The 13240-nt window shown below is 36.6% G+C and overlaps 1 protein-coding gene across 1 annotated transcript in view; it reads right to left on the bottom strand.

Moving 5' to 3' along the window:
* The window catches only part of CDKL5 (cyclin dependent kinase like 5), a 211153-nt gene that overhangs the window by 66704 nt on the left and 131209 nt on the right, over positions 1-13240 (bottom strand). The window contains exon 4 of the mRNA XM_080794722.1: positions 4819-4864. Coding sequence (XP_080650848.1) covers positions 4819-4864 — 46 coding nt within the window. The remainder of the gene's footprint in view (positions 1-4818; positions 4865-13240) is intronic.

The following is a 13240-nucleotide window of genomic DNA, read 5'->3' as shown; positions in this document are numbered from 1 at the left end:
TTAAGGCCTCTCTTACGGAGAAATCTGGTTTCTTAATTTAAGGACCAAAGACTATGAACTCTTGTTTTGTACCATTACACAAAATGAGATCAGAGTTTCCTCAATCCAGAGATCAGGATAGAGCTTTCTAAAGTCTGGGTAAAAATAAGGATGAAATAAAATGGAGGAAGGAAGGGATGACCAATTAAATATTTTCTCATGTTTAAAAAGAATAAATATGTCCATTCCAAGAGAAAAAATATTTATCTACAGAAAAGATAAGCAGGATATGAAATGCAAGCCATTTTATTTGATATAAAAAGTAGAGGCACAACCTATATTCCATCTTAACTATGGACTATTACATAGCTCCCTGAGAATCAGCCTCCTTGCCACATAGCAAGGCCCAGTGACCCTCCTGAACCCATCACCTGTACTTTTAGGGAAAGACTAAAAAGTCCTAAGAAGCAAAAGATGTTGTCACACCAGAAGATCCAAAGGTATGTCAAAAATAATTCCTAGGGGCGCCTGGGTGGCTCAGTGGGTTAAAGCCGCTGCCTTCAGCTCAGGTCATGATCCCAGCGTCTTGGGATCGAGCCCCGCATCGGGCTCTCTGCTCAGCAGGGGGCCTGCTTCCTCCCTTCTCTCTCTGCCTGCCTCTCTGCCTACTTGTGATCTGTCTGTCAAATAAATAAATAAAATCTTTAAAAAAATATTAAAAAATTCCTAGATCACAGGACCTTCTCAAGTAAAATATGAACACACAATGTTTATAATTCTTGTTAATTCAAATCTATCTAGGCTAAATCATGGCTGTTGGATTATTCACTAAATTGAGGATGGCAGACATTTGTATAGGTGTGTGCATGAGAATGATCCTTCAACAGTGACAGAAGATTATCATCTGAACATCAAATCTTGTTGTACAAAATTCCAGTTATAGGAAAGGTAGATGAATTAGGCTAAATTTATCATTATACACAGTCCAAAAAATATCTTTCATCTGAATCATTTCTAGTAACTCTTTGGTCTGTGGTCATTTTTCATCTTCTCAGAAAATCCAAATACTAAATAGAACTAATTCTATGAAGACTCCTGGATGATTAAGTGTTTATAGCTAATGTTTCTCTGTGGGAACTTACATTACTAGAAAACTCACAGGGGCACCTGGGTGGCTCAATCAGTTAAGCGTCTGACTCTTGGTTTTAGCTCAGGTCATGATCTCATGGGTCGTGAAATCAAGCTGTGCTTTGGGCTCTGTGCTAGGCTCAGAGCCTGCTTAAGATTCTCTCTCTCCTTCTCCCTCTGTCCCTCCCCACCACTCAGATGTGTGTGCGCTCTCTCTCTCTCTTAAAAAAAATTAACTGAAACTCTACATTGATGATAATCAATAAAGAAGCAAAAGTCATCAAAATAAAAAATATATTAACTAATGAAGAGATCTCAGATAAAAATGTCATCACTCACACAAGTCCTCCATTTTAACATGAGTTTGTATCCCCACCCAGTATGTCAGTCTTAAGGAAAATCATAGACAAAAGACACTGATAAATGATCTGATGGAGTTCTAACAGCTAGTAACTGGAGAATAAAAAACTGACTAGAATGAAGACAGAGAGACGGGGACAAAAATAAAGAGAAAACTGACAAAGCCCTTGGTGTATTTTTTAATGAGCCTCTTTTTTTTTAATCTCCCAAAAAAGGTAACACTTGATTCTTTTTTTCTAAGGAATAGCACATAGTTGCTATTATAATCCAAATTGTGTTAACCATAACATAAAGTAACTTTTTATTATTTTTGTTCCATTTTCCCAACTTAAAGTTCCAGTCTAACTTTTTATTTACTATTAAAGTTTGGTTCCCATTTTAGATAGGCATCTATTATCCTGGGATAACAAGAACAGCTTGAATTAAATAGTGGTCTACCTTAAAATGTACTTTCAAAAACATTTTATACAAATTTGTGGATAAATATGAATTTAATAAGAAAATAGGAGATGATCACAATCTTTTAAAGCTAATAGAAGATAATATATACTCTCACAAAATATCCCTTGATATTATCAGTATGAGAATACTTGACTAGCCTGAATGCAAATCGGACCAAGTTCAGATTCTATTTCAGTGTAAGTGTTTTTATAGGATTATTTCATGATCTTCACAAAGATTTTTAAACACTGGGTTTAGAACATTCACTATCATAATAACAGCAGAATATTTTTAGAGTAACTAATAAATGAGATTAATGAGAACTATATGACAATAAGGAATTATGATGAAACTCTATTTTTTTTTAAGAGTTTATTTATTTATTTGACACAGAGAGAGATCACAAGTAGGCAGAGGCAGGCACAGAGAGAGAGGGGAAGCAGGCTCCCCGCCGAGCAGAGAGCCCGATGCAGGGCTCGATCCCAGGACCCTGGGATCATGACCTGAGCTGAAGGCAGAGGCTTTAACCCACTGAGCCACCCAGGCACCCTGAAACTCTATTTTTATTAGAACTGTCCTGACTGAAATTTAAGCTGATCAAACAGTTCAGAATTAAGTGATTGCCATAGGGGTTGAAAGGACATTCCCATCTGTACTGAACTATTTATGTGCACTTCACATTCCAGAAGGGCTGCTCACCACACACGTTCCCTTAGTTCTATTATGGGTGAGTGATAAGGCTGCATGTCCCTGAGCTATGGTAACTGATAATGGTCTGGCAGAGATGAGGGCAGAGGGGATTCATGCTTTGTCAGCACACAGAAATGAAGGCTGACCAAATGTTTTATATAATGTCTAGACTATTCATAGACTTTCTGGATGCCACAGCTAGAAACAATGTCTCTTGCCTCAAAATTACTCAAATTCATTCAGGCACTGACTGCTTTCTGCTCCGTTTTACTGCCTTTTTTTTTTTTTTTTACAGGTCTTAATTCTACCAAGCTTCCTGAAATTACACACACCTGACTTACCTTCATGCCTCTTATAGCACCTGGCTGAGTGCTCAGTAAATCTCAACAGATATGCTACTGATTATCACTCTGAAGGTACCAGGTACAAACACATGGTTTAACTGAAGCTAAGAATTGGTATGCACAGAACAGGGATTGTGAAGAACATGGCACCTTAGTTTTTTTTTTTTTTTCTTGTTGTTTTGTTTTTTGTTTTTAAAGCAATGGCATACGTGACCTAGATTGTACTGCCTTTCAAAAACTTCACGACAATTATTATTTTTGGTGGTAACCGATGCTTGACGATGTGCCTCACAAGATGAATGCACAGCCAGAAGTCTTTACACGAAGGCAAAGGTTATGCTTTGATCTACTGTTGCAACCACTCTTTTTAGTAGATCACCATTTGTCTCTTGGCCACCTGTGGTTAGCCCAAAGCCAAGGCTCAAAAACCTCATTGCCAATGGTCTCAGAGTGAACTGGCCTGGGGCTATGGTTTCCTGTTGGACTACAGGTACATCATTTGGAGCAGATTTTTTTTTTCTTTAGAACAAGCTAAAAGCTTTTTTTTTTTTTTTTTAATTGCCTTCTCTTTAAGACTGGCAAGACAATGGCTGCTAAGGGTTTCCCAGATGATGTAATATGCTCCACATAACCAGAACATCAGAGGTGGGTTCTATCAAATACTACTGAATCTACCCCAGGACTTTATTAGTGAGTCCTTCTTGTTATTTAATGTTTGCTAAGTGTCTCAAGTAGGAGTGATGAAACTGTTCACAAACATAGAGGCTGGTGTCTTCCAATACTTATACAATGTGTGCTGATGGATGTAGGCTACGACTGCTATTGTCATACTTCCAATTAGATAGGAAAGTTAATGCTATGCCGGTCCTCTTAGCACTACTTTTCACAAAGCAAGTTCTGATTCAGTGGTAAAAAATCAATGTCACATTGATGCCACAAATAGGCATTTATGTGAATTTATATGAGCAGGAAAGAACAGAAAATGAAGAAACTCACGTTAGGATAATAGTTTTGTGACATTTTTGCTTCAGTTATATATAGGATGTTCTGTATGTGGATACTGGATCAGAATGTAAAAAAATATTTCTGTGGGTCTCTGTAGAAAAATTTGGGAAAATGCTTCTATCTAGAGCTTCTGAAAGGCCATATGTGCCTTCATGGTAAATTTCTCTACTTGTCTATCTTTAGGTGACCAATAGTCTAGATTTAAAACCTAATGACTACTGAGATGCTTTATTTATTTATATTTTATACATTACTTTCTTTTTAATGTTTTATTTAAAATTTTCTTGCCCAGCATTGGGTAATTTTAATACTCCATCTGAAATGGTCTGGAGGTAACCAAGGACTCCAACTACAGAATTTCTTCTTGAAAAGCTTTTATTCTTCAAATGAGTTATTTTAAATATAATATCATTTTCTTCATACTATCTACATACCACTTATCCTTGTATTTCTAATTGACTGGAAACCGGAGATCACAATAACCAATACCAAAGCCCTTCAAACAGCAATTACTATTTGTGTGAACTCACAAAAATATTTACTTCAAATTGGTCTTCTCATTTTAATAATACTTAGGAATAGCATAAATAGCATGCCTTCTACTCAGCATCTGAAGCAAGATTTACACAATGCTGACTATACCTTAAAATATAAGATAAATTTTCTAATATCATGAGATATGAAAAGATTCACACAGAAGGAGCCAAAATGTTCCAAAGCAAAGTATGATAACAAATAAGCTATACTCGCTTTCTGAGACAGAGACTTTAAAATTTCAGGAACAAAGTCTAGTTAGCTAGATCCTATCTATTCCACATTCTATTCACAAGGACTAAATACAAAAAGAAAAAAAATATATATATATATATACCTTCACTGTCCTTGAATTTCTTGATTGCCACAATTTCATGTGTTTCCTGCAAAGGAAAAAAGAGGCAGAAAGTCATTTCCCAGTGTTTTTGAAATTGGGAATCCCAATTGTCTGGGGGTATATTCGGTAATAGAACAGCAAGAAACCAGAGAGTAAACAAACAGACCCTCTTCTTTCTCAGGCCCTCATTTCCTGGTTCCAAAATTCTCTTTCTTACCACCCTACAGACATTGTCAGAAAAGGAAAAAAAAAATAAGGGGGCGAGAGAAGGGGACCAAGAGAGGAGACTGGTGATAGACCATGGACAAACCAGAAGTGTCGATGTCTTGAGGCTACACAAAAATGCCAGGATGACTGACAATACAATATACCATTATTTGTTACTTCCATCTGAAACTCAGAGAAACATTTTAATTGGGCTTCTAGAGCAGAGAAAAGGATTCTGCATTACTCGGTAGTTGATGGTAATAGAATTCCTCTTTAAAGTCTCCTCCCTTCACTTAACTTTTTGTAACAAACTGATCTAGTTCACCAGTTCTCTCTATTGATGGTCATTTCAGTGCCAAAGAGAGACAAACATCTGCCACCAAATACCAATCACTACCTCTGTCCTGCCCTTATTTTGCTCTCCTGAACAGAAGCAGTTTGTGAGTAGGACCCTACTTTAAACTGAAACATTTCAAAAAATTCAAGGGCTGGAAAGGAAATGGAAATGCTCAGAACTAAGCACCATGAGGTTAAATAACTCATGTCTAATTCTGGTCTATAAAAGGAATAAAAAAGGCTTTTGGCAAAATAATATATAGATTCTTCAAAGCCAACATGTGATACAGGAAGGTCTTCTGAATGACTCAGGTCGTCTTTTTTGTAGTGAAAGTGGGTATACTTTCAGATCTGTAGGAGCAAACCTTTAAATAATAGAGTGTCCCCACATCAAAACAAAGGCTTTAAAAATGCAGGCAATAACCAACAAGGTATAAATCATTAACTTATTAAAAATAAACACTTTTCTTTAGTTGTTTATAAAAGCAAAGGGGGATCATGAAAGCGGTGGTGGGGTGGGGTGAGAAACGACCATTTCTTAATTCTTATGCTCAACAACAAACCCTGAGTTGTAACTAGGTCTGTAAAATCAAATCCTCTCTGTTTTTCATCTGCCCTTTGAAATAAGAAAATACTAGCTTTCATCTTTGTTATAGGAGAAAAAAAAACTCATCTGAAAGTGCTATAGGCTACTGAGGAAAAAGGCTGTTAAGAGTATTACATTTTTGTTGTTAATGGAGGACTGATAAGATTGTAGAGTACAGACAGCTTCTGGGATATAATTTTTTTGTACTCGGCCTTCCAGGTACTTTCTGATATTGGAAGTGTTTCCTTATTGAGAAGAAATAATGGCAAATTTAAAGTGACGTGGGGGATATCAGCTAGAATATTAGTACAGGTAGTAGCAGGTAAGTCTGCTAGGTATGCTACACTTTCTTAACACAGTGATAACCATTTTCTTACCCTGCTCCTTTTCAAAAGGCTAGCCAGCCACCGATGAACGGCATAAGATTAAGAACAAACACTATCAGGAAACTTGGCTCCAGACACAAAGAGGCAGCATGATATGCATCCAGGAAGAGAGTAAAACTGCTCACATTTTGGGGCACCTGGGTGGCTCAGTCAATTAAAAGTCTGCCTTTGGCTCAGGTCATGATATCCAGTCCCATGTAGAGCCCTGTATCGAGCCCCGTATTGTGCTCCCTGCTCAGCGAGGAGTCTGCTTCTCCCTCTACCCCTATCCCTGCTCTCTCTCTAGTAAATAAAAATAAAATCTTACCAAACAGAACAAAACAAAAACAAAAACAAAAACACCTGCTTGCATTTCAGCTGAGACATCTTCCAAGTCATACCACCCAAGGCATCTTTTTAAATTTAAATTTAATTAATTAACATACAATGTATTATTGGTTCCAGAGGTAGAGGTAATTCATCTATCTTATATAATACCCAGTGCTCATTACATCACATGCCAACACATCTCTTTATTGCATCCTAAATATTAACTTTGTCTGATTTTATAAAAGGTCTTGCTTAGTTCAAATTCACCCAGGATAGGACTACAAATTTACATTTATAACACACTTATTTACATCATCTTGAAGAAAGAAATTGATTAATTTCTGGCATCTCATAAAAAGAATCCACTGTACAAAAGTTACCTGAAAATGGGTCAAATAAAATTAAGCATTTACTCTTTTATTTTTCCTTTCATCAATACCATGGAAATCCTGCCTCAACACACACACACACACACACACACACACACACACACTCACTCTCTCTCTCTCTCTCTCTCTCTCTCTCACCCAATACAGTTTATATATTTACTTAAAGAATGAAACAAAACGGATGAAGTTTTCTACATAAAATCAACTCAATCTTTAGTGGAAACTACATGCATTTAAGAGCAGAAGATGCTGGAAAGAATTTAACATTTTACTTTTATTCAAACTGCTTAAAAAATAATGTAAACTCATTATATAAAACATAAAACATAAAAGGCATAATAACCCTTGCTAGCATTTTGGCTTATTTTTTCCCTGTAAATTTTTCTCAAATTGGAACAGTAATATTTGTATACAATGTTATATGTTTTTATTTCACTTGATATTGTATGAGATACATTTTAACTTGTCATTAAATAATTTTAAAACAATTATTTTTTAATGGATTGTTATTTAACTGTCAATACTTCAACATCTGCATCTTTATTTCCATAGAGTAAATTCTGCAGGTGATATATCTGGGTCCAATAGTATGAACATTAAAGGCCCCTAATACTGCCAAAACAGATATACAAAAATATATCATCTCACGGTTCCCCTTCAGCAATATATAAGAACACCCACTCTATAACCATAACCAATAGTAAATACAATCACTGAAAAAGGTCTTCAGATATCAGTGAGGTCAGAGAAGTTTCATTCTATCAACTGGTAAGTGGAAAAAAAGTCCACTAAGCTTAATATTTTTCTTGATGATTCATGGATGTGAACCTGTTGCCAAATTTTGTTACAAATATCTTCCCCAGATTATTGTGGTCATTAAATTATTTAGGGTTTGGTTGTTGTTGAATGTAACTTTACACATTTATTGATTTGTTTATAGTCACATTTATTGATACATGCCTTTATGTTCACTACTTTTGTGTTCAGAGTCCTTACTTAGCCTGAGTATGGTTAATATTCACACACATTTATTTATTTATTATTAAAAGATTTTATTTATTTATTTGACAGAGAGGTCACAAGTAGGCAGAGAGGGGCACCTGGGTGGCTCAGTTGGTTGAACGACTGCCTTCAGCTCAGGTCATGATCCCAGACTTCCAGGATCAAGTCCTGCATCGGGCTCCCAGCTCCTTGGGGAGTCTGCTTCTCTCTCCTCTCTCATGCTCTCTCTCAGTCATTCTCTCTCAAATAAATAAATAAAATCTTAAAAAAAAAAAAAAAAAAGTAGACAGAGAGACAGGCAAAGGGGGAGGGGGAAGCAGGCTCCCCGCTGAGCAGAGAGCCCTACACAGGGCTCAATCCCAGGACCCTGAGATCACGACCGGAGCTGAAGGCAGAGGCCTAACCCACTGAGTCACCCAGGCGCCCCTCATCCACCTTTATGTCTCAATATTTAAATGATTTAATTTCTTTCCTTAATCTTATCCACCTGTCATTTAATATATGATATGGTGAAGGAATCTGTGTTTAATATAATTCTAAATACTGAATCAACTTTCCCAACACTCTTTACCATGGATTTTTAGTTCTTTGTTGTATCTTAGCATTCTTACATATATACTCGATTTTCTTTCAGAGCTTTCTAGTTTAGTCTACATGATTGATCTGTTGATTCTTATGTTAGAACCAACTTAAATTACTGTGACTTGTTTTATTTATTTATTTTTATTTAAGAGACAGAGAGAGCACACATAAGCACACATAAGAGGGGAAGGGAAAAGAAATGGGAAAAAATCTCAAGCAGATTCCACATGCTGAGCCCTACACGGGGCTTGATCCCACAACCCTGAGATCATGACCTGAGCTGAAACCATGAGTCGAACACTTACCTGACTGAGCCACCCAGGTGCCCCTACTGTGAACTGTTTTAAATTCATCTGGGGTTATAGATCCTGGTTGTTCTTTTACCATTTTGTCTAATTTATTTTTGAGAATAGATTTTGGCTGTTTCATTTAATTTACAGTTATACACACATGAGCAATTACATGTAATCTATATTTCTTTGTATATTTTATTGCCTTCAGTCTTTACCTCTAGTCCTTGTCTACCATGGTTTTCATATTTTTATAGAGCTTGATTTGCATTAAGTTTTTGCTCATGTGCATCTTTGAATGGCTTTCTGAAGAAGTACCTATTTTCCAAGTCATTACATGTGTGCAAGTCCCCACACATGAATGGCAACTTGGCAGGCAAAGAATTCTTGGGAAGGCAACCTTATGCTCTCCATCTTCAGGATCCCTGTAAAGTTGTATCACTGCAAAGCCCTGGAAAGTGCCATTCACATCATAGACATTGTAGGTTTGTATGTTTATTGAAGCAAACTTCCAGCACATAAGAGTAAAAAGTCTATAACAAAATCCATGTACTTCCTCTTCTCCATACAATTTCTTGTCCTTCTAAGAGGGAGAAAATGGAGTCTCAGGCCCATTTGATCTTTGTTCCAACATATGTAACTTCGTTTCTGCCTAGATCCTATTAGGGCTTTTCCTTTTCCTTGGAATAAAAATTTTAAATTACCAGAATATACCTAGAAGAGAGTGGGGGGGGGGGGTGTTGAACTAATATTATTTGGAAATGAATGAAATTAGAAAAATTTTCTTCTAGCAACCTTAAATGTTGTTTCTACACCTGTTTTCCTAGTATTTTTCACTAGAAACCTTGTGACTTTTAGATTTGCTCTCTCATTGTTGCTTTGTATGTTTTATTCACTACTGCGTAAGTATAGTAGAACAGCAGGCACATAGTAGGTTCAGTATTTCATGAGTGAATTAATCAAAACTGCTACATCAATTTTGTTCTTTTATTTCCTCCATTTTAGGTTTCTTTATCATCCTATTTCAGCTGACTTGGACTTTCAATTTTTGCCTTGTTTCAGCTTGCTCTCACTATAGAGGTCATATCCTCCTGGCTCTCCTTCAGGAGACTGCATCTGCTTGTTACAAAAAAAATCATTTTTAGAACTATGCGTTGCTTCTAAATCTTCAGAGCAGTGTTTTCTTTATCTTCCCATGTCTTTTCATAGGGTACACGTCCCTGCCCCCTGCTTTTTCTAAACTCATCCCTACTAAGATTGGAAGAGATTCACTAGGTCTGGCACTTGAAAGGCTAGTTGGGGTTTTTCAGCCACTGGGGCTTCAAATGCAGTTTGATGCACCTGAGACCATGGTCAAAACCTGGATTCCCAGCAAATTTGTTCTCATTGGGTTGGCTGGGCTGAGGCTGGATCACCTGTGCAGAATTGTGAGAGTAAGCTGTTTACTGAACCCACACTTCCTAGCACATCCTGTTCCCTCTCCTCTACATTCACCACACCTTGCCAAGGGGGTCTGTGAATCCTAGGCTGCAACTTGCTGCTTCCAATCCTTCTCTGCTTTTTGCCATACTGTATTTGGGGTGCTTAGTCTCTGAAAAGATCTGGCAATACAGGTGCTGATGTGGGCTAGTTGGGGGACAGAGAACTCCAGCTCCCTCAGGGTCAAATAATAGTTAGCACCATGAGATGGCTGCCTGTGTCCGGCTCCAGTGGGCATGGGTCCAACCAAGCCTTTTGCTACTTTATTTTGACAGTTTGCCCTAGTCTGGCTCAGAAAGTAGAATAAGGAGCATGATGTTCAAGGCTGTATTTTTCAATCCATCTCCCTGACTTTGCCAACAATCTTCAATTTTTAGTTTCTTAATTTACAGACATTTCATGAGCTTTTTGGTTTGTTTTTTTTTAATCTCTTCATGGGTATTTAATGGAGAGGTAAGAGATGACACACCAAGGTTTATTACTTGTACTACCACCCTGAGATGCTACACATAATATGAGTGTAGAAAAAGAAGAAAAATACATGAAAAATAGCTCTAAAGAACTGTGTTTTAAATTCAATTTATTCACAAAAGCTTGCCATTGCCCCCACAACGTCTGCAACAGAATGTCACCAGCTGTAGTCAGCATGACAGGCATAATTTTCTACTTGTTTCAGTATCTTACTTTGTTTAAACAATGAGTTAGTTAAAAGCTGACATTTTGAACAACAAACCAAGGATGTGCTAAAAATATATAAGTAAACCATTAATGATAATTCCATACCTCACCCTTAATTTTGTCTCAAAATTGAAATTATATTATTTTGGAATGAAAAAAGATAGAGGTTCCTAAATTGTGCTGCTATCTCCATGTGTGAACAAGCTATATCAAGGCATTTAACATTTACCAAAATAAATTTCCTCAGCTGAAAAAAAAGATTAGAAAGAGAATGAAAAATAAATTTTATGAGTAGTAAAAAAAAGAAAAATATCCAGAGGACCTATATTTCTTCCAGTATTGTCAAGATCTCCAGCCCATAAAAATCATGCCTCAATCACTGAACAGCCATCCTGGACACAGAGACTTGTAACTAAAACTTACTCCTGCTAGTAGTGACTGTCTAAACCTCCCTAGTCATTGGTTTATGGCCAGAACCAACTGTTCCTTAAAATGATGGCAAAGCAACTAACTGGTAATAACAATCATAACATTTACTAAGTTACTTAAAATGCGGTTATATAACTTGACTTAATTATGCTCTGGAACAGTGAATTCTCTAAATTGATCATATACTTAACAAGGAACTATCAGGAATCATTTCTTTAAATGTTTTGCTCTGCAATTTAAAATATCCAAAATGCATCATAAAAGAAAACAGAAAAAAACAGTGATTTTAGTTTACTATTCATGGATTCCTAAGGTTATACTATACAATTCATTCTGAAATTATTCCCTGATGAAGCCATTCCTTGGGAGAAATTCTTTATTTCTTAATCCCAGTAGCAATAAATACAGTTTGACACTAAAGTATTCTAAAATATTTCAATCCATGATTTATATGTAAATATCCCATCTGTCTTAAGTTCTTTTACAGATTGACATGTGCCTCCTTCAGCAGGAGCAAAACCCTACAACTGTAGGCACTGTTACCAGATAGGCCAATATGGTACCTGAAAAAGCAAGCTTTATTTTGATTATTTAAGTACTTTGCACCAGGCCCTGTGCTCAGTGCTTCCAATGTATTATCTCATTTAATCTTCAAATCACTCTCTGAAGAGGATCCTACCATCATGCTCATTTTATAGATGAGGATATACTGAGTTGTGTGGGGTTTTGTTTGTTTTTGTTTTCTTTTTTCTTTTTTTTTTTTAAAGATTTTATTTATTTATTTGTCAGAGAGAGAGAGAGCGAGAGAGAGTGAGCACTGGCAGACAGAGGCAGAGGGAGAAGCAGGCTCCCTGCTGAGCAAGGAGCCCGATGTGGGACTCGATCCCAGGACGCTGGGATCATGACCTGAGCCGAAGGCAGCTGCTTAACCAACTGAGCCACCCAGGCGTCCCTGTTTTTGTTTTCTGAGTACAGTTGACACACAATGCCAGTGTGTAGTTTCAGGTGTATAACATGGTGACTCAACACTGAGTTTTAATGAGGTTCCGTAACTTACCCCAAGATCATATGGCTAAGAAGTAACACAGCTAAGATTTTAAACTCAGGAAGTCTGATTCTGGAGGCCATTTCTCATCCATGGTCATGCTGTACCACCCTTGCCAAGCCACAGATACAAATTTTGCTGTTAAAAAGGATATATTCTGAAACATACGCACACATCTCCACACTGGGGAGGCATCACTATTTCTCATCTGTGTTTTTCTTAAAAATATGTTATCACGAATAAAAATGTTGAAATAATTTTCTAATGTCTGTTATAAAATTTATACACTTTAAAGTATGTGCAAAAATTCGTTATTTCTATCTTTATCTTTATTCTGACTCTTAGGTCACAGAAACCTTCTAAAGTAACTTAAAGAAGTTACTTTTAACATTATGAGCAAAATTATAAAATGGGAATAAATTCAAGCACAGGATACATTCCATGGCAGGTTGATACAATGAACTTAACATGTGTTTACCAAATACCACAGAAATACAAGTTATTAACCAGTATACACAAAGATGAAAACTAAATTGCTTTCCAAGAAATCTTATTACTTGTATTGTTTATTACCTACAAACTACCATTGTTTGCCAATATTAAAAGTTAGATTAACTATTAAAGTTAAGTATTCCAGACCACATCAGGAAGAACAATCCATAGCAAAAAAGGAGAGCATTTCGGTGAGCCATCTAGGAATAGTC

The sequence above is a fragment of the Martes martes genome, assembly GCF_963455335.1.
Source record: "Martes martes genome assembly, chromosome: X".
In the NCBI taxonomy this organism is placed as follows: Eukaryota; Metazoa; Chordata; class Mammalia; order Carnivora; family Mustelidae; genus Martes; species Martes martes.
This window is presented reverse-complemented; position numbering and strand designations above follow the sequence as displayed.